This window comes from Prinia subflava, chromosome 1 (assembly GCF_021018805.1).
Source record: "Prinia subflava isolate CZ2003 ecotype Zambia chromosome 1, Cam_Psub_1.2, whole genome shotgun sequence".
NCBI lineage: Eukaryota > Metazoa > Chordata > Aves > Passeriformes > Cisticolidae > Prinia > Prinia subflava.
The window spans coordinates 120,101,827-120,124,182 of NC_086247.1; the positions used below are offsets into that span (position 1 = coordinate 120,101,827).

Genomic DNA, 22,356 nt, shown 5'->3' on the forward strand with positions numbered 1-22,356 from the left:
AATGCATCAATAGAAATTTACCTGCTTCTGCAGCTGGCTTTTTAAGAAGCAGACCTTTTATTGTGAAGAACACTTGAACCCAAACCTGTTGAATAATGCAGTTTAAATGCATATTTTAGTGTGACTATATTTTTCTTTTTTAGCAATGTGCTTAATGCCATCGTTATTCAGAAAAAAACATGCCATGTTTTGTTTGGTTTAGGGGCCTATAGGAAGGTAATAAATAATAATAATAAAATCATAAAGTACTAAAGTGTTTCAAATATTTGTTTTTGTAAAAGGGGATTGATATCTTGTTAGAGTTGTACTAATGCGTAAACAATAATATTAAATATCCCTGGTTTATTTTTTCTTGAAGGTTCTTGTTTTGCTGTTATAATGAAGGGGTTTCTTCCACTTTTATGTATCTATTCCCCAGCACTATGTAACATAGTTGCATTTTGCGGTGGAGTTAAGGTAGAATCTGCAAGTAATTTTATACTTTCCAGAGACATTCAAGTCCGAGTAGCAAAATCTGCTAAAGTGGTGACTTGTAGCTGGCTGCTTCTTGTAATTTAAAGAGCTCAGCAAGACTGGCTTTGTTGTCATCTGGTTTTGTTGGTCATGCATTTGCATGTTTGTTGTTCAGTCAAAATGGATGAGATGTAAAGCTGTGATCACAAGGTGGATTGTTGGATCTATTTGTGGCTTTTGGTTATTCCACGCAAACATTAAGCTTCTGACGACTTGATGTTCATATCGGTATTGTCTGTGAACTTGAGTTGGAACAACTAACTATATAAGAATTTTCTGGGATTTTGCCTTCTCTTTTTCAAAGAGAACATCGTAAATGTCGCTTTGAGTTTTTTCTTCCATAGTCACACAACAGTCAATTTTCTGGTTGCTGATTTTCTGCACAGAGCACAAGCTTTTCAAGAAACTGAGATTATGATGATATTGGAAAGGCAGCTCTTCCTTCTCTCTAACACCAGACAAAAATTATTCTTGATTTTGCACTATGTGATTGGGATAATGTTTTATTTCTAGGACATGAAGCCTCATCAGTCAAGACCAGAACTGTGTCTACTGAATTTTAGTTGTGTGGAGGGTTAACAGTGGCCCACATAGTGGAGGATCAGCATGCATGCTCATGTTTAATTTTTGGACTTCTCCTAAAAGACCAGAATTTCAAGCAGTAGTGCTGGGCAAGATTTGTTTTCTTTGAAGAAAGACTATTTTCTTTCTTTCTTTTGTATTGAGTATTTCACATGTATTTGATACTGTGCTTGCTCAGAGCCCAGCAACAGTTAATCAGACAGCTCAGTGTCATGTGCTTTACATTTGGACTGTCTGAAATCTGCTTTGAAGTTCTGGGGTCTTATATATGTGGGGTCTTATATAATGTATTGCTTCTATTTGTCACTGGCTGTCCAGCCTTCTTGCTAATGTTCAAATAAAAAAATAAGTACTTGTTTTGAACTGCACTGAGAACTGTGCATGTAGTTTTGCTGTCCACAACTGTACATACATGCAGCTGTTGTTACTAAGTTTTAATATTTTTGTATATTTCTGTATAGGTCTGGAGATGAGATTTAGGCCATATATCTAAATATTAGGGATTTGTAAAGGAGTAGCTGGTACTCCAGCAACACCAGAAAGGCGTTCCTGTTGTCTGTGATTTTGTGGTGGAATATGGATCAAAGGTGGAGACTGGGAAAGATGACTGTCATGAACTGCTGTTTTTAAATGTTTTTAATACAATATTGTGGGTATTAAAAATAAGCAAATAAGTTAATCAATCATATTTTATTTCCTTTCTTATTGCACTGCTGTTAACCTTTTTACTTGCTAACTTTTCAGGTGCTTTGATATTTCTCTTTGACATTACAATGACTAAAACTAAATGTAGTGCTTTTAAAAAAATGGTGCAGACAGAACAATTTCATCAGGCCTTTCAGCTTGTATTTCTGTTGAAAAAGTTGAAGTATCTTATGTGCACATTTGCCTTTTGCAACTTATTTTCTTTGGCTGATCCCTTGGAGGCATCAGTTGCTACTTAATACCATCTCATAAAATTTTCCTTGTGCGTCCTCTCATATTAAAATGCCTCAACAACAGCTTCTAGTCAGGTTTTGCATGATTTATTGAGAGGGCCTATTCTTTTCTGTGTTTTGGCATCATTTATAATACATCTTAATCAAATTGAAGATCTTTATTCCACCATCCGTGGCCAAGTTCAAGTACGAATCCCCATACAAATCTACTCAGGCCTTCTTTTGAAAACAAAGCTTCTCATGTCCATTTTGCTTATTTTGTTTAATCAGTTGTTTATTCTTCTTCCTCCATTACTTTCTACCTTCCATTTTGGATTATGTTTACATATTTTTTTCTGTTCCCAAAAGGGATAGCCTCTTCTACTGTAACAGATGTAAGTACCTATTGTTTATATGCATGTATCCTTATGATTCATATAAATCCCTAAATATGTTTTCCTTGAGGCCTCCAAGGATCTTTGCATTACAGCAGCACTTCTCAAATTGGCATGTGGGACTGGAAAGTTTGGAAACTGGCTTTATCTTTGGACAGCACCTAGCAAAATTGAGACCCAACTGTGACAGCTAGTGAAATGCTAGAATAGGTCTCTTAGAACAGTCTCTGCCTGCATCTTCTACCTTCATATAATTCTGGGAGGCAAAATCTGTTTAATTACACCCTCTCATGCTGGGCTGCTCAGAACAGGTAGCATATTGCTCACCTCTCTTGCATCTTTCTTTCAGTGTCTACTACTGCTAGGAAAATAGCTGCATGGAGCATTAATGCTGATGCACACAGTCTGATCCACTCGTCTTCATTCTTGCCAGTGCTTGTGGGAGAGGGGGTGGAGGAGGAGGAGGAGGGAATTATTATTCTGCTGCTGACACAGGGAGAATGAGAGTGGCTTGGTGCAACAGAAGATTATGTTCCCTGAGGATAAACAAACAGAAGGAGATAAATTAGTAGAGAGGATAATCCTGTTAATATGTGCTTTCCTTAATTCTGATCCAGTTTTTCAAAATGTTTGATTTCACAGAGGTTAGAAATTTAATTAATACCTGTAAATCATCTCTTCAAGTTTATCTTTTAGATTGTGTAGTAGTGTTTCGAGTTGACATTTGAAATGCACAATTTTGCTTATAAACAGGAATTGTAAGTAGTAATATGAATATCACATGAGAGGAAAAATAATAATGTGCACATCACCATGCCTTCCTTAATTCAAAAAAAAAAAAACCAAAAAAACCCCCACAACTTTGGTTCCCTGGACTTGTGCAGCTTATTCCTTGCAGTCTTCTTGTTGCTTTTTCAGCAGAAGCTGAGCCATTGTGATATTTATCTGAATTCAAACAAGGCTAATTAAAAGAGCTGCTGACAGTTGTTGTGATCTGACTTTGACTGGAGCTTGATGGTCATTATGGGTAAATAATGAACTAGGTCTGCAAATGTAGCAGCTGCCAACTTGGGATAGAAGAACAGCTATTGCGTCCAATTTAAGGATCTATCGACCGCTTCCCTTTTCCCTGCAGATCTTCTTCCTAGCAGAAAACTAATGTTTTATACTGCTTTGTTTTGTGGTTTCAGCTATTTCTGATATAGTCTATAATTTCCTCTTAAATATTTAACCTAGTCCATTATTAGCTTTCAGAGTTAACAACTTTTCCATTGGGCTTTCTTTGCATTTTTGTTTTGTTTTGTGGGTGGGTTTTTGCTGTTTGTTTTTATGTACAATGTAACTGCTTAAATAATGATGATCATGTGTATTTAATTTGCCTGTTGCTGCAGAATAGAAATCCACTATTTTTTTTTCTCTGCACAGCCATAATCTCACAAATTGTATAATTCAATTATGCTGTAAAAGAGATGTTTCTACTTCCTTAACCGTGGTTTTGTCTGGATTAATATTTGAGTGCTTGTTGTATAAATCTTGAAATCACTGACCTGAACCTCCATTTCCATTTTTGCTCAAAAATCACTAGCTTATGAGGTACAGTGATGCAAAGCTCTATTTGTCAGAAGAGAGAAACAGCAATGACTTTCATTAAGGGGCACTTCCAAGTACGTTGTCGCTTCATCATGAGCTTTGCCTTGTCCCATTAGCAAGTAGGAATGGTACCTTAAAGGGAAAATGGCAAATTTTAATAATAGATTAATTCAACTTTCTTCTAGAATCCCTGGCATTATAAATGCAGTACAAACCACAGAATTTGATATACAGAAGAACTTAGTGCATCTACCCAGCGTTTGCTCAGCTAAAATTAGAAAAGGCAGCGTGCATTATGTAAAATGTACAGAGGCACTTGTGCATTAGTGCATAATGCAGCAGAACTAGGGATCTTGCTGGGAAGAAATGATCCCAAGCGTGCCCTAAAAGACAAGTCTTGCTTTGAGATATAATGATGAAAAATTGCCCATTTATTTGTGTCTTTGCGTTTCAGCAAAAACGAAACTTGGACTCATTGACTGTCGTGCTACCGCAGGGGTTTTGTGCAGGTTTGTGTGCGTCCGCGGGCACGGGCGTTTCTGTGCCTGCTAGGAAAGGCCAGCAATACGTTAACAAGGGGTTATGTTATGCTGGTTTATGTTAAACCAGATCACCCCCTAACATGTGCAGAGCCATTCATCTGTGTCACCAAAACCCAAGAGAACATCTGACATGGACTTCGAAACAGAAACAGTGATCACTTACAAATCAAACATGGCACGCTCTAAACCGATTGTGCACGGCAATCTTTTCGAGAAAGGACAACTAATTGAACATGATAAAGTGTAAAGTTAATTAACACCCTTAAATTTGTTGATTACTTTCACGGGATTATATTGTTCGTTGAGGAGCAGCTTTCTGTCCCAGCTGTCGCCTTTTTAGCGAATGTCGCTGGTAAACAATAGAGACACCATAACAAGTCGTAAATGGTCCCTGTGACAGCAGCCCCTTGTGAGGCTGCATCTGTAGAAAATGATTAGAACAATTGCATTTTAAAGACGGCTCACATTGCAGCCCGGTCCCATCGGCCCTCTTCTTTATCTCTGCTGATGGCAGACTGGTTAAAACATTTAAGTTCTTTTGAGTAAATTCAGTGATTTACTGTGTTTTAGTTATACGGCAGCAGAATAGCTTCATAGGTCTAGCTTTGATGCTGATTTTTATAATAGGGAGAAGCACAAGCTCTTGGAGTGGTGGTGTGCTGTGGGGTTTTTTCCTGAGTCTGTTCCATTTACCTGTTTCCTGGAAATAGATTGGTGATGGCAGACATTATCTAAGAAGCAAGTAGAAAAAATTGATATCCTATTTATGCTTTATAAAATAACTAGTCTCTTCATGGTTATTTTAAATTTGTAGTATGGTTTTAAATATTCTTTTATTTCCAGTAGGGATTTATAGCTGATATTTGCCTGTACATGCCTTTTAATTGGTTTTGGATTTATATATGTAGCAAAACAATAGTAACCTTTTCAGTTAATCTTTCCTTGTGTATCTTGGTTACTTTCCGTGAGCTGCAAAGACAAAGTATTTGGTGTGAACTGGCAGGTACTTAAAAAAATGTGCTTAGTCCTTAAAAATACGCACTCACACAAGGTACACAGATGCAGCCTCTCAAGCTCAGCCTATCAGGAAGAGAGCAAACATGACAAGAACCTGCTTGTTTGAGGCAGCTACAGTTGCTTAAACTGCATTAAAAAAATCAGAATAAAAGACTAGTGTTCTCTTGCACTTCCCAAAGTGGAACAGGCAAAACCTCAACTCCTGTGCTTGAAGGTGCAACATCATAAAACAAGATAGGGGATTAAGACTCTAGCAATGTTCTTCTTGGTTTTTTTACTCTAGTTTAGATCACAGAATTAGTTTTTTAAATTACGACTAAATGTTGAGTAGAAAATAACAAAACAGATGATTTTTTGCTGAAGCTTCTTGATATTAGGGCCTACATCTCCTGCTTGTCCTTCAGAGACTCTGAAACAGGTCCGTTCGTATAATTTTGGTCTCCGCTTGGTCAGCAATGAATTTTTTTATCTGCAGGTGCAGTACAACCACAAGTGGTTTAAATATATTGGTACAGGGATGTGCTTGGGTGCATTGTCTTTCCAGCAGTGTTGCTGTTTTCAGCATTGCCACTGTGGTGTTGCTGTAATGTGTAGCATTAAAATATCACTTCTTTTTAACTTATCTGCCCTCTATTCTTACAGAAATGTAATAAAGCTGAAACAAAAATCAGATACTTTCATATAACACTTTTACATTAACATCTCTTTTCTAGCAAATTGTGTTCTTAATGATAAGCAAATTGTGTTCTTAATGATAAGCAAACTGATAGAAACTAAGCAGTTTTAATGATGTAGCTATAGAGCTAAGACCTTTCTGGGCTTTTTTTGGAACTGGAAACCACAGTGGCATATGTCAAGACTTTTTGCAGCAACATGAAATACTGTTTAAACAGCAGAGGAAAGTGAATATGGAAGGGCAGCGTATCTGTCAAACAAGGCTGTGTGGCCTTGATGCTAAAACTTGAGGTCATCTTCAGGCTGTTCCATGGTAGCTGCAACCAGTTGCTGTTGTCATGTGAGGGCTCCTAAGTCTCCCTTCCTATTTTTGTCTAAAATGTTGAACTTAAGAACTGCTCTGTAGCAGATCCATTAACTGAGCAATCCATTAACAATCGAATGAGAAGCACCTGGATTGAACTTGCCCCCCAAGTAGCACAGCCATATGTGACAAAATACTTTGACGTGCAGTTCTTTATGTACCTCTGTTGATAAAAAAAAAACCCCATAGTTTTGCAGATCTTCATCCAAAACCTGCTAGTGCTCATGTGGGAAACCTATCTCCAAGTGGGTATTGCTTACTGCAGTGCTACACTGTAATTTCTCACCATATTTTTTCCCAGAGTAGATCTCTTACATTTTTCTGCAATCCTTGTCCTGTCAGTTTATATCTCTGGGACAAACTCTGGTGCTGTTGTGACCAACAGACTTGGAGTTGATCTGCTCTGTGGGATCTCTGTGGGATGTTGCACCTTCAAGCACAGGAGTTGAGGTTTTGCCTGTTCCACTTTGGGAAGTGCAAGAGAACACTAGTCTTTTATTCTGATTTTTTTAATGCAGTTTAAGCAACTGTAGCTGCCTCAAACAAGCAGGTTCTTGTCATGTTTGCTCTCTTCCTGATAGGCTGAGCTTGAGAGGCTGCATCTGTGTACCTTGTGTGACAAACTTGCAGGATTCTGTACACAGGTGAGGGTTATCATCCTAGAGAAACCAAGACTGCAGCCATGGGCTCCATCAGTCTTGCTTTGCAGCAGAGGAGGAAATCTTAACACATGCTAATTGTAGATACAATTTCTCTGAAAACTATTCCCCAAGGATGTGAAGAGACTTTTTGTATTTTAGAAAGAACAGATAGATTTTAAATGACTTCTGACTCTCACAGCAGCAGTACATAAAACATTATCATAGGTGGTAAGACTTCTTTAAAAAATTCAAAATATGAGAATAATAGTTAGCATAAGTTAAGTTACATTAGCTGCTCTGCATCTCCATTGCTCTCTTTAGTGTTAAAAACTGATAATACTTAACTGGCTTGTGTTGTTGTATGGAAGCTGTGATTGTGAAAGAAAGCTATGCATTCTTGTATAATGATTTTTTTAAAATTTCTATTTTTAGCTGAAGTTACAGTTCTTGTACTCCCAGACTCCGTGCCAATTTTTTTTAATTGCCAGTCTTAAAAATGTTCTGTGTTGCTCATTTGATTCTGATAAAATAGCAGATAGTTGGCAAGGACCCTAGATGATAAAATCTCCCATGAAGTAAATAGGTTTTTGTTTTTAAAACAAGAATTTTCCAAGCCTTCTGCATTATAAAACAAATTGCTCTCTTTTTTCCTACTTAACTAATTTATTTTTGCTTCTTGAGATGTGTTTGAACAAGTGAGAGAGTGCAGCTGTCAGAAGATTAACCAGCTGAAAACTATTGTCAGCATTAATTTTGCTCTAATAAATGAATCTCTGAAGCTATTTAGCAGTCTGTAATCTAGATACAAGGCTATTGACCTATGATGGATAGTACTGGATTTTGTTTGTAAGCTTTGACTTAAATTGTCTACTTAATTTGTTGCAGGTCAGATCACAGGATTAGTGGTAAAGGCCATTATGTGGTTTGAATAAAAATAGCTAGAGGAATGGAATGAAAATCATTGTGTTTATTAATGTAGCAATCTTTGTGGTCATGTACATAGTGAGCTGGTAGCCAAAAAGACAACAATGACCTGTTTGTGCTAGCTAGTTTGGACTTTGCTCTTAGCCCAGTTCCTGTGAGTGTCCTGGAGAGGAGTTCTTCACGTGAGATCAAGGATTGGCTGAAAGTTGGGTGTCTCTCAACCTGGGCAGGAACATCTTCACTACTATATATGTATTTCAGTACCTCACCAGTGTTCTGTATACAGACCAATTGTTTTATTGAAGCTATGGGTCTGAGTTCTTCTGGATGCTGCAGTTCCACACTTAACAGCACAAAAAAGACACAGATTTACTGGAGTGAGTCCAGCTAAGGACCATGAAGATGGCAAAGGGTCTGGAGTATCCTTCATATGAGAAGAGACTGAGAGAGCTGAGACTGTTTAGCATGAGGGGAAAGCGCAGCAAGGACCTTATCAATGTGTATAAAGACCTGATGGGAGAGAGTTAAGTAAGGGAGCTACACTCTTCTCAGTAATGCCCAGTGACAGGAGGCACAAATCAAAACTCACAAAATCCCATCTGAAGCACAAGAAAACACTTCTTTTGCTGTGAGGGTTGGCAAACAGTGGAAGAAGTTGCCTAGAGAGGCTGTGGGGTCTCCATCCTTGGAGATACTTGAAAGCTGACTGGACACAGTGCTGGGCAACATGCTTCAGCTGGCCCTCCTTGAACAGGGGGGTTGAAAGATCTTGAGAGGTCACTTCCAACTCCAGAAATCCTGTGATTCTAGGTTCTAATATAGGCTGAGCAGGTCTTTACTGGTTTTGCGTAACTGGTAGGTATTTAACCTTTTTGAGACTTTGATTTGTCAAATTTGTCTGAAATTCTTCAGTGACTTAAAAAGATGATATATCTTGAAAGGCAGGATAGGAAAAATAAACACTTGGGAGATACAGAAAGGGGCATTTGTGGGCATAGTCACACAGAACAGTTGCACACAGAGAGAGCATCAAATGAATTTTTTATTGAAAAGCAAAAAAAATTCTACAAATTCTTCAGTGTGAAAAACTGCAGTGTAACTTGATGTTGTAAACAAAGTCCAAAACTGACCACTTGCTGAGCTGTAATACAGCACTTCAGAGCACTGTACCTAATTGAGCATGTTTAATTTGAAAGTCAGTTGTTATCTGCAGCTGTACACCCTAACTGGCCTATGTTTGTTGCATAGCACAGAAAATTTATTGTGGCTATGCTTCTTGCCAGAGTGAAAATGAGTGAGGAAGCTGATTTGTTCATCGGTTTAGGCTGAATTTTCCTAGCAGTTATACCTGTTAAATACTGGGGATGAGGAAGGGATATAAGAGTAATTCATGTTAGAATTATGCTTCTTTTAAGGAATAGAATATTTCATAGAGTGGAGATAATAAATATCACATGAAAAATTTGCCAGTGTTCTGCTTAGGAACTGTATATTCAAAGAACTGTGGTGTGTGTTTATTGAACTGTACTAAAGACAGGGCAGACTACAGGAATAAAACTGGGAATAGAGTGTGTGTATGTGAATGAATGATTTTTACATTGTCTTTACATAGTAATTGTGTCATTGTATATGCATTAAGTTTATGTATGGGAAACTAACTTAAAGCTTCTCAGATTAAGGAGAATTTTGCATCAGATTAAGAACATCATAAACTGCAGAAATTCAGAAGACTTGGTTTTATTTGCCTGTGTCTTTTAGCTGTTCAGTCATGTGAAAATTAAGAAGCATTGATAAAAATTAGCCTAGGTTTGGAAAGGTTGATAAAAGCAGTTCTTTGAGCAGTTGTTTGTTAATGGTTGTGTGTGAAGAGCAGTTTGGCAAAACAAATTTTATTTAGTAATTCAGATACAGTGAATTTTGTGGAGTGCAAAGTTGTAGGAAAAATCGATTGTTTCTTTGTATAAACTATAAAAAGTGCTGCCAGTTTTATGCAAGCTTTATGCTAGTGTGCCTGGAAGATAAGGTGGTTTTATCTCCATCAGATATTTGAGAATTTAGATTGCTGATCCTTGAGTACTGGGAATGTAGGGTTACTTTTACATAGAATTTGAGAGGTTATTGTAGTTATTCATTTTGCATCTTCAGACCCTCACTGGTAAGAGAAACTGCCTAACTTTTTGAGGCTTTTTAATAGTGTTATTAAATCCAATGTTATCTTGATTCAGGTGTTGGAGCTGCTCGAGCTGGAAACCTTACTTTCATGGTTGGTGGAGTGGAACAAGAATTTAATGCTGCCAAAGAGTTGCTGACATGCATGGGTTCTAATGTGGTTTACTGTGGAGAGGTTGGAACCGGACAGGTAATGCTTTCTGAAGGGCTAATAGCTATCTCAGTCTTTCCTTTTTCTGGCTTTTAATTTATTGCTGCCTACTCTTTTACTCTAGAACTAAATGCACGATAATATATCTTCATACTTGTTTGCTTGTCTCTAACCTTGTATTTGTAAATAACGTCATGACACTTTTGTCCAGTATGTTGTGTAACTTAGCACCAAAATCTGACTGGTATTTCTCCACACTGGCTTATTGAGATTATACTTCTTAGGGGAGAGGCATTTTAATTTTGTTTGATCTAAATTTAGATTTACTGGATATTCTGAAGGACAAAGAACCCCTACAAGGCATGTGTACTAACTGAGCAGTACTAAGAAAAAAAGGTATTTTTTAATCTGTGAAAGAGCCATAGAGCAACTTTCATTAACTTTGTGCTATCACAGATCTGTGTTTACTCTAGAAGAAAGCTGCCAGAACATACTCGATCATATTTTCCTAGGCCTAGTTGATTCCTGTACATTAGTTCTATGAAAATGCGTAAACTAATGGATGATTTCACGTGTTTTCAGGCTGCAAAGATCTGCAACAACATGCTCTTGGCCATCAGTATGATTGGAACTGCTGAGGCTATGAATCTTGGAATCAGGTTGGTTTGATTTCTGTGGTGGATTGAACACCACAAAACCTTTTTTTCCATGTTTACAATTTTTATGTATTATGATTGACTTTTGCTGAGATGATGATTAAAAGAAATAGGTCAACTTTTTTCCAGTAGTTGTCTTACAAAGCCATGAACAGGCTAAAGGGATTATTTAAGTAAAGGAGGCTTTTTGAGCATGAGAATATTCTCTTGCATTGGCTGCATAGGTTTTTGCATTCTGCATCTGAAGTTAAGAGTTTATTTGTTCTGCTGTAGTGCAGTGTACAATAATGTTTGTCTTTCATTATAAATATCCAGAGCTAATATAGAGGTAAGTTTTTGTTTGTATTCTTAGCTAATGTACAGTTTATTCAGAATATTATACTCCCATATGGCTCTCACTGGCTTTGTATATTTCTTGAATTGTTCCAAGATATATTGTAAAGTGAAACTTCTACTATGTTGTGTATATCAAATTAAGATGAAAGCATAAAACAGAACACCTACCTTTCTTTGACTGTGAGAGCACTTTGTCCTAATTGCCAAAACTCCTAGTTTGTCAAAAAGCTGCAGTATGCTCCACTACACTGTTGCTGATGCTGAGACTACCATTTCTTTTCTAGCATGTAATACATCTAACTTTTAAGTGACATCATATTTGAGGAAAAATACTTTTATTTTCCAGTTGTGATGTATTTATTCTGCTGTTGTCTTTGTAATTTTGTTTTATTTTTCAATAGACTGCATGCAAGTACCAATTCAGTATCAAGGCATTTGAACTTTTAATAAATTCCAGATCAAAATAATTTGTGAATTTATAGACGAGAAGTCCCATGTTTGAAGAGATTATCTTGTAATTGTGTATCTTGTAGGGGCTTTTCATTCATTATTTATCTGCACAGTTGCATCCTTAAAATTTGTCTGCTAAAATTACACATACTTATCAACTGGGCTCCACTGTGTTCATGTGGATTTGATACACTGTAAAAACAGCAAGAGGGCATCAAATGCTTAAATAAATAAAAAAGAACACCTACATATGCACACATACGCAAGACAATGTAATGGATTCACATTTCCTCTTAATTACCATATCAAGATGCAGTTGTTTTATTGAATTGCCCTTGTCTCAGATGTTAGACTGTCTTGACCTATTAAGTTGTCATGTTGTAATTGAGATAAAAGAGGAATTTGCTTTGCATCAGTGCTAATTGGTTTATCAATATCCTGTACCATTTACATTTTAAAATTGAGGGTTTGTAATATACTGAAGCATGTCTGCATCAAGCCATAATAAAACCAGTAGCATTGTTTACAACATTTGTAATCCATTCTTATCCAGAAAGCTTCCATTGGGTTCTGCTTTAAGTCGTGATTCACTTAATAAAGCATATGCAACTAATTTTTTGTTATAGTTTTATCTACATTTGTAGGAATGACTAAAACAAAATGAAGAGGTTTGGAAGAGGGGTATTCTGGGCGTGTAAGCCCTGTGAGAAGAGCAAGTTAGTGTCTGCAGTCACTGTAGCTTGAAGGTGTTTGTAATTTTTTTCCTTTCCAGTTTAAACTTTGGCTGACTCTGTATTCAGCATTTGTGAGCAAAAATACAGTGTGAAGTAACAATATATAAGCCTCCCTACCCTACAGTTGTGGTTATCAAGAAGGAACTATATTTACCATAGAAGAAACCTGCTGATTTTAAACCAGAGTATAGAAAGAGCAGAATCTCATTTAGTCAAAAACTGCATGAAGTTTAAGACATGAAGTTAAAGTCTTACGAAGTAATTTAGAACTCTTGCATTGATTTGAATTTTGTGTGATTTAAATCTTGAGAAGATGAGTTGTGCTTATAACTATAATAAGAGCTTTTCACGTGGAGTGTGTGAAGATTTCTGAGTTCGAAGTTTACAGTTGTCATTCTAATTATTAGAAGTTTTGCTATATTAACAAGTTTAGAAGGTTTGCTATATTAATCAGGAATTTTTTTTCTATTCTAAAGCTCAAAGGATAGTGTGGCTGCCACTCTGAAGAGAGTAGGAAACTGAACTTGATTTACTGGATTGATGCTTATCTGGTGAAGAAAGTGTGACTTTGCCTTAATAATGGTGGTAAAGGATACTGAAAATCTAAAAATTTAGAATAGGAATTGTGTAACTCAGATGTGTTCTTAACTTTCAGATAGAATATAAAATGTCTTTATGTCACACATTGTGTATATCTGCTACATCATTTAAATGAAGTTCTAGGGACTTTGAATAATTAATTATTCAAAATACTGCTGTCTGAACTAGATGTAACTACAAAATCATATTACAATACCTTCCATAAACCAATATATACGCTGAACTTAAGTCTTCAAAACAGTGTTATATTAATTCTATTAATAAGCCACTTCTCTAATGTTTTCATAAACCATACAGTCCAAATTTTCATTTTCTGAAGCAAAGTGACTGATTTACTAATTTCAGATTTTTAAATTATTGAGGTTTTTTTATATTTGAAATTATAGAATTTTTCCAAACTTCAACATCAGTAGCAAATAGAATGTGGTGAGGAGGAAAGAAAACTGACACTAATGAACAAAAATTCCACAATAAACTCCCAGAAAAATAGGCCAGATTGCTATGTAATTTTGCATTTATATTTCATTTGCTTTACTTGAACATCATTTTCATTTACTAAGGAAGATGACCATTTTTACTGGGAGTTATTTGGATTAAATTGCATAAATACTTTTTAAAAATATTCCCATCCTTAGTTCTGACCAATGAAATGTTTGTTACGGTCAGTTTTTCCATTACTTTCCTGATGATTTATGAATGTTACTAGTAAAAGTTTAAAGGTGTGGCAGACATTGCGGAAATTAATTCACATTGTCATTTATATTTTCTTTCTAGCATGTTAGTGCAACTTGTCAGAAGAAAAATATTGAGCACATTTTGCTGGTACAGTTTTATGAGTAGCGTGCATATTGCAAAATACTAACTTACTGTGTCAAACTGACACACAGAGTACATAAGAACTACAAACATGAAGTGATACTGTTCACAGTCAGAAAATACTTTTCTTTTTCATTTTGCTGATCATCTCAGTGCCAGTAACTGTTCTACTGAGCCCTGAGCTCCAGTGAAACAATTTCTAATACTAGCAAAATAAAGCTCAGAAATGAAATATTGCTGATACCTGGTTTGCATTTAGGTCAGGTGGAAGTTGCTGCCTGACAGACAGTTCACAGTCCCATCAGAAATAGCCAGCAAAGACTCAAGGAAGGGCTTATGTGGTGACACAAGACAGGACAAGGTTGCTTAATGTAGTTGGGATATAAGGGACCAGGAGAGCAGTAAGGGCTCTATGGCTATAACCTCACTGCAAAATCAATTTTTACTTCCAGTAGCAGAGAAAATTATCTCTATGAGAAGGGACTGAAGTGCCACCCCAATTTATACCAAAAGCTGCAATACAGCTCCTTCCTAAGCAATTTTGCTCTATGGATTTGTGTCCACATTTGTGCCCCTTCGTTTTTTAGGTCAACAAAGTGAAAAGAACTTTTTCTTCTCGTGCTGAGCTTAAACGTAGTCTCAGTCTCTAGATCTGGTCACCCCTGAGCTATGGACATAAGACATAAACAGAAATGAGAGTTGACAGAGTAGGGAGGAGCATGTGCAACAGGCTGAGAAATAATTAGCCCTGGGCACATCCCCACTGCAAAGTTTAGAAAGAGTACCTTGAAAAGGAACTCCGAGGTGTGGTTCTGCTGTCTTTGGTATGGGACTTAAAGTTAAGTCTCATGAAGGTTAGTAATGATGCACTTACCTTGTTTGAAACACCCATGGCAAAGTAATTTTTAACTGTGGTAGAAGGATTGTACGGTTCTGCTTGAATATTTGCACCTTTGTACAGTGTTTACCCAAAGCACCTTGAGAGGGGAAGCTCAAGAGTGCAGCTACTTCAGGTGTTACACCTTAAAATGAGACCAGGCTGTATCTTTCTTGTGAGATACTATTTTTGTATCTGTTCCAGACTGAACTTTTGGAGGAGTGTATGAAAAATTCAGGCTGAGGCTTTATTAGTACTCAGCAAAACTCGAATTTTGAGCAGTGGCATGAAGGGATACTATTTTAACCTTTTTTTTTTTTTTTTTTTTCTTTTTTTTTTTTTTTTTTTTAGTATATGCATCTATTGCTTGGTTTCTGCTGTTCACTTCATTAGGAATGTTATTGAAGAAGCATTGATTTGAGGGAGCAATTGTTTTTGTTCTATTATAAGTACAGTTAATACATGGGCTTCTTTTCTGCTTATAAGGGAGAAGAACATTTTGGTAATTGTAAATTCACACGCACATGCACAAGCTCTTGCCACGTCCAATGGTAAGTTGTTATGGGGACTGGCAGACTGTCATCATTTTGATAGCTTGAGCAGTATATCTCCTGAACAGCAATGGAGCTCTTATGCAGAGAGTATCGTATGTTCCCAGCCAATTTACAGGGAAACAGCAATAACATTTTATCATGGTTGAGAGCCCAGTAGCTGCTTCCTATTAAACTTGCCCTTTCAGATACCTGTCTTGGATTAATTTGTTGATTTCAAATGGAAACTCAGTCTTCTCCACTGAAGCATGACTTTCTAGGATAGACTCTTGCTGAATGACAATTACTGTATATTCTGGCTGGTTTCAGACCATTACAAGCTTTGGGCACAGTGGAAGACAGAGGACTTCTTCAGTAACTGATTTTAATATATGTCTAATTTTAACTGTCAGTTATATATGCACCAGTGGATGAATCTTCAGAAAGATGAAATGCAAAGCACTTCTAACTTGCTCTTATTAATGATACACTTGCTGCAAAGGAGAAAAAAAAATAGGTTCAGGTCTCCTGAAGAGAAGCTGCATGGTGTTTAAGAGCAATGAATTTTGAAGAAGCAGGGATACAAACTGACACTATCTTCCTTTTTCTTTTCCAGGAGCAAAAATATGTCAGATCTAGTGCAAGACAGTATTTTACAGATCTGTATAATATATGCATAGCTTTTAAAGTATACTTTCACAGAGAGGTAGTTAGAACACTGTAAAAGGAGCATTCTTTGGGAGGGTTATATGTGTTTTGAAATAATAAGCTCTCTATACTTGTCTAGTATACTCACAGCTGTAATTGCAGGCCTCTCCATGCAGCTGGATATGGCACAAGCAGGCACTGCATTGGTAAAAATCCTGATCTGGATGTAACAGTGATAAGGAAACAGACAAGTCAAGAGATTTGTTTGGGGGAAAAAAAGCAACCTCTGTGTATTTGAAAGCTCAGGCTTTCAGTGCTCCCAGTGTGGGTGTTTTTGATTACTACAATTAAAACCATTGTTCAGAGTGGCTCTTGATGAAGACTTTTGTGGTGAGGACTTTGATGCACTATGCACAATAAAAATACAATTCAAATACTGCGAAAACTTTAAACAAATTATTATACATATTCAGTTGAATCAGAGGGTTGGGAAAAAAATGAGGAGAAGCATAAAGCTTGATCCTATTTAGGCCAATGGAGACTTTCCATTGAATTCCAGGGGTTGCTGCAGCAAATCATAAATAAGAGTCCACAGCAGTACTGCTAAAAAGCTATCTGAAATACAGAAAATGATCTTGCTTTGCATGAGGAAGGCAGACTTGCAGGACACAGTGCCACTATGGGAGTAGGAACCATGCTGTAGGGCCAACTGTCTTAAACGTAGTTTTTCAAATCCAGAATGCCTACTGGAATAGATAAACATGCATTTTTGTGACTGTTCCATTGGTAATGAGCTTTTCTCATCTACAGATTAAAACCTTGAGTGCTACAGTGCCTGGAAGCACTGTTAGGCTGTGGGGATTTGCAAAAGTCTGCGATGTGAGAGCTCATCACACTCATCACTAATATAAAAAAATTGAAATCTATTTAAATAAATTTGTAGAAGGTTGTGATACATCCCTTTTAAAATGTGCTTTTCTCGTCTTGAATTGTTACTGGAGATAGTTCCCTTGCTTTCTCTTTTGTCCTGTGTGTAGCTGAACATTTGTGCAGTGCCAAATAAACTGCTGCCGCTTGTCCCTGGTATTGATGCAATAGATGTAAAATTACGCTTGCAACTTACTATCAGCATACATGTGAATTCATAAGAGAGTTAATTTCTTATAACATTGAAGAATTTTCAGGGTCTGCACTGAGCAGAAGTTTATGCCATCATCTCCATGGTAGAACAAATGACGTTTCTACTTGGACAAGCTTTGTTTTATCGGGATCAGTAACCTTATCAGCAGCTGACCCAGAACTATAATATATGTTTGTGAATAGATAACATATGTCACAGTGAAATGCAGACTTGCCTCATAAGCAGGAGCATATAATGAAGATTTAATAATAGCAAAGACAAGAATGCACACATGTATACGACAGTAATGGTTTTTTGAGACAAAAAAGCATTTTTATTCATTTTTATGGAGCATTTTAATTCGTATTATTAAAGCAGAATCAATTATGATATCTAGTTTACTTCAAAAATGCACTAGTGTTCACATATAAACAGATTGCTCAACAATTTCATGTTGCCACACTTACTTGTGAATTTTTTATTCAGAGAATATTTTGATATGAAGAACAAGTATGACCTAGTAGGTAGCAGAACAGAGAATGCCTTTAAGTAATTGAAATACAAGGTAACTATTATTCTCAGAGGACCTTCAATTTGCTTGCACTTTCAGAATTGCTAGGTGAAGAGGATTTGCTTAGTGCAAAAGGAAAAAAGCTTTGAAAACCTACTGCTTAAATGGTGGATTGATGCTCTTTAATTTAAGATACAGCATCCCTGCCCCCAATATCAATACTCTGTCATTTTTCATGACTTATAATAAAGGGAGAGGAATGATGGTAGGGTCCTAAGATATAAAACAAGTCACCCATGTCTTGTGCATTTTGACATTAACACTTCTCTTCTTTGACCTTTGACAGATTAGGCCTTGACCCAAAGCTGCTGGCCAAAATCCTAAATATGAGCTCAGGTCGCTGTTGGTCAAGCGATACATACAACCCTGTTCCTGGAGTGATGGAAGGAGTACCCTCAGCTAACAATTACCAAGGTGGCTTTGGAACAACACTCATGGCTAAGGTATGTCACACTTGCATGTCAAGTGCAGTTGCTTCTCTCTGGGTTTCTAGCAAATCGTCTTCTCAGTGAAAATTTGTGATTACAGGATAACATATAGGCATGAATAGAGGGGAACTGAGCTCTTCCTGTAGCTCTGAATTAATGAGTTGTTTAGAGGGCTTTCCCTTAGTCTCCAGCTTTTTTCTAGCCATTATTACTGCTGAGCTACCCAGTGAGGTTATATGCATGATCTTTTTGGGTTCTGCCTTAATAAAGGAGTCCCAATTGACGTGTGGGTATAGTGAGCATTCAGCAAGTCATATAGGTGCCTCTTGCATGACTGCTTTAGAATTTAGGAGCCTAAGTTCAAGAGAGAATTCAGGGAAATCCAAGTGACTGAATTAGGTGCTGATAGTGGCATGAGCATCTCAGATTTTGACCCAGTCTCTTCCAATACCTTTGGCTATGCTACTGGACATGCTCTATAGTAAGCACTTCCTTGCTAAGCCAATTGCTTGTGTGCTTGTCCTTCCACCTAAGGCCATCTGGAACGCAGAAAGCAACCCCCAGCACCACAAGCTGATCTTCTGCAGGTTTCTGCACTATTCTGTGAGCTCTCCTGAATTGTCTTAGGTGGTGACAGAAGAAGAGCTTCTCATGAGTAATTACCTAGTAATCTAAACTGCTTGTCCACAAAGTGGACAGAGAAGTAGGAGATCGGGGGTTTAGGTCCTTCTCAGCAGTAGGAAGTTGAAAACCTACTGTTTTCCCTAGAGAATGCACTTACTGTCATGCTCTTGGCTTTTCCAGGAAAAGCGCTGTCTTGAGTCACTCTGTGGTCAGGAAAGCAAAGCTTTTAGAGGCCAAAGGAAAGTAGGCAAGGAGGTTAGAGCTCTGCATCCCAGTTAGGACACACAGTTAGAGGAAGGAGATACAGAATTCTGACTCTTGAATTCTGCTCTAAGCACAATGGTTGCCTAAAGGTAAACTATAAAATGAACTCTGGAAGAGATGTCTCATCTAAGTGCAGGAAATAATTTCACACTGAATATCTGTTTCATGAGAGATACTGTCCTAAGGGAGGCATTTGAGTTCATACAGGATAGGTTTTGTGCATACCAGTTTATTGAGTGCTCCCAACTGGTTAGGCATTCTGTCCGTTTTCAGCTCTTCCACGTAAATGGAAATGTAGCACTTAAAACAGCATTCTCAAAGCTGGTGAACAAACACAGATATTACCATGCAAATCTCCAAAGTGCTGGAGCTCCTGTATATAATACCTTCTTAATGATACTGTTCGTGTAGTTTTGCAGTTGATTTAGGACAATTGGTGCATTTTCACACTCAATGAAATTAGCCAACTTCTCTCCCGAGCGGGTCCAGAGTGTTTTGCATGTGGTAGCACCAGCAAACTTTGCTAATGCTGCATGGCTCACAACCCCTCATGGGTGCTATATTTTATATTTATGGACCAATGACCAGGAACTTTCATTTATGTGAGAAATGTGTTAAAATATTGAAAAGTAGTGGTTTTTACATTGTGTTCATGTCATTGAACATCAGGGACAATAGAGTGTTGTCCAAATTACAGATTTATAAAAAGCATTTGGTTATTGCTTGGAGTTTGCCAGGCAATTAGAGATAAGCAACCTGATCTTGGCCCTGCCTCAAGGCTTGTTGCCATGATGTGTGTTGTTTACAGAATCTGTTCTGGCTGTTGTGCCATGTTTCATGCTGCAGTCTCTATTCTCATGACTGATAGCTCTCAATCTTGTCCAGAATAGCCTCATAGTATAAATGCAATAGGGGTGCACATTTTCTTCCCTCCCTTTTAAGTTTCTTTCCAAAGGGTTGGTTTTTTTCCTTTGGTCTGCTTCTAAGAGGAACCTTCATCTCCCCTGGAAGATGCCCTGAAAGATCTTTCTTTAACTGAAGGAATAGCAGCCAGGTTTATGCCTGTTGAAACTGCCAGTTATTGGTTATAAAGCATCAATGATAACCAAGAGAGAGTCCTTCAGAGAGATTTCTAATTGCTGTTCACCTCTTCTGACTTGCCTCTCCTGACAGGCCTGAAGAGTCCCTTCTTTAGGCTAGAGTCCTCAGTAAGAAGGAAAGACATTAAATTCCTCTCATGTCACTTGAACTATGCTCTGTTATGGTGTATAGATGGAAGATATCTTGAAGAAGTAGCCAAGACAGCTGGTCAAGTCCAGGCTATTCTTTGGTGCAGTAGTGACCCCTTCTAAGACACTGCTTTTCACTGTGTGTGGAAAGACTTTTGATACTATTCATTTCATTCCGATGTGTGATACACTACGCAGTTTGTGAATTGTTTGAGATGGGGACTTTTTTAAAGAGAAATACAGAGCATGATTTAGCCACTTAAGAAAAAAAAATGTATTCAAAGGAGAAAGATAAAACCCTGAGGTTGAGGAGAAAATACTCCGCAGTGAAAATATCTAGGAATGCCTCAGTAACAGTCACTAAACACTGTTACTAAACATCAACTTCCTGCTCACATATGGTGAAGTGATGATGGAATTCAAAGGCTTTCTTAAAAATATTTTTTCAGGAAAATCTCTTAAACAAAGCCAGAGGATCCTTATTTTAAGTGTTGGGGTCAGAAAAGTTTGCCAGACACTTCTTAGAAACTTTTTGGTCTGAAATTTGATACTGAAACATACAATTTAGTCAACTTAATGTGAAAACTAAAGATTGCATTTCTCTAAAGATTTTGCATTTAAAAAAATTGAGTTTAGTTTGTGTCCAAGGCATTGGCAGGCCATAAGTTCCAGCTTTCATTGACAGCACAGTTGCTAATTAAATGTCAACTTTGGATCCTGAGAAGAGCTAGATTTATTTCATACTCCTCTTGAGTCATGTCAAGACAGCCTTTGAGCTTTATTCCAAATGGCAGTTTCATTTACGTCAACTGCAAAATAGATGTAAGCAACCAGGTAATACCAAAGAGAATCTGTTTCCCTATTTTAAGCTGAGGGAAAGTGTTAGAATATTCAGTGCACTGAGACATACAGAAGATGTTGTCAGTTCCAAAGAGTATGAGAGAAGGCATAAACTATACTCTCATTTTTACTTTTCCAAGTCAGCAACGAGAAACTTCTTTCAGAGCTGTTTTGTACTATTTCACTTCAGGAATCTCCAACCTCAAGTGAAAAGGTGCAAAATACTTTACAATCTGAAGCTAAAAATAAGCTTTACTTACATTTTCTTGGGTTTTTTTCAATGAAAGCTCTAATTTATAGAATGGAGTTTTTAAAGAGGAAACAAGCTTCCTACTCTTCAGGAGTCATTGTCCATTTGACTATTGAAATGTTATTGAATGTTTTAACCATCTTGGAGCAAGACTTCCATTACTGAAGTGAACAGAGCTACTTTATTGCCTTGGTTTAGGAATGCTATTCCTCAGTTTAGTATTCCCACTAAAACAACCCTGTGAGCTGCTCCCCTTCCCCTCTAGTCAGAGACACAGGAGGGAGAGATAATGGGTTGAGATACGAACAATTTATGGGAAGCATCCATGAGATAAGAACACAAACAGTAACAGCAACAATACTAGTAACAAAAGAGAGGATGATTTAAATGGAAAATGCTCACCAAACCCAAGACAATGAAAAATAATGGTGGACAGACCCACCCACCACACTTCTCCACAACCAGAAAGGAGCATCCAGAAAGGAAGCCAGAGAGAGAGTTCTTTGCTCCACCCTAGCAATGACATAGGATGGTACCAAATAACACTGGGGTTTTGACCATGAGATTTTGACATGGGGCAAGGCTCTACCTCCTCACAGCTACTGTGAAAAATTAATGCTGTCCCTTGCCAAAACCAGGACATTTATGAAATTGTACTTGTGCTAGCAGTCCATTCAAAATTTTCAGATTATTTCTGTGAATGTCCCTTCAGAGAGAAACAGATCACAGTCACCACTATCAACACTAAGTACTTTCACTAGTTTGGAGTTAGATGATTTTGCCATTCTAATACTCCATTACATGACTTAAGCTTTGCTGAATAAAATTATACTATGGGTACAGATTTCACAAAGAGAGTTTATATAGGTCATGAAATATCTTACTGTATGCAGGTTAAAGTAA

The 22,356-nt window shown here is 37.3% G+C and overlaps 1 protein-coding gene across 2 annotated transcripts in view; it reads left to right on the forward strand.

Annotated features, from left to right (window-relative positions):
• Positions 1–22,356, forward strand: part of HIBADH (3-hydroxyisobutyrate dehydrogenase) — an 86,143-nt gene that overhangs the window by 59,228 nt on the left and 4,559 nt on the right. For both annotated transcript variants that reach the window (XM_063409907.1, XM_063409915.1), the window contains 3 exons: positions 10,386–10,519; positions 11,063–11,139; positions 18,105–18,261. In XM_063409907.1, coding sequence (XP_063265977.1) covers positions 10,386–10,519; positions 11,063–11,139; positions 18,105–18,261 — 368 coding nt within the window. The remainder of the gene's footprint in view (positions 1–10,385; positions 10,520–11,062; positions 11,140–18,104; positions 18,262–22,356) is intronic.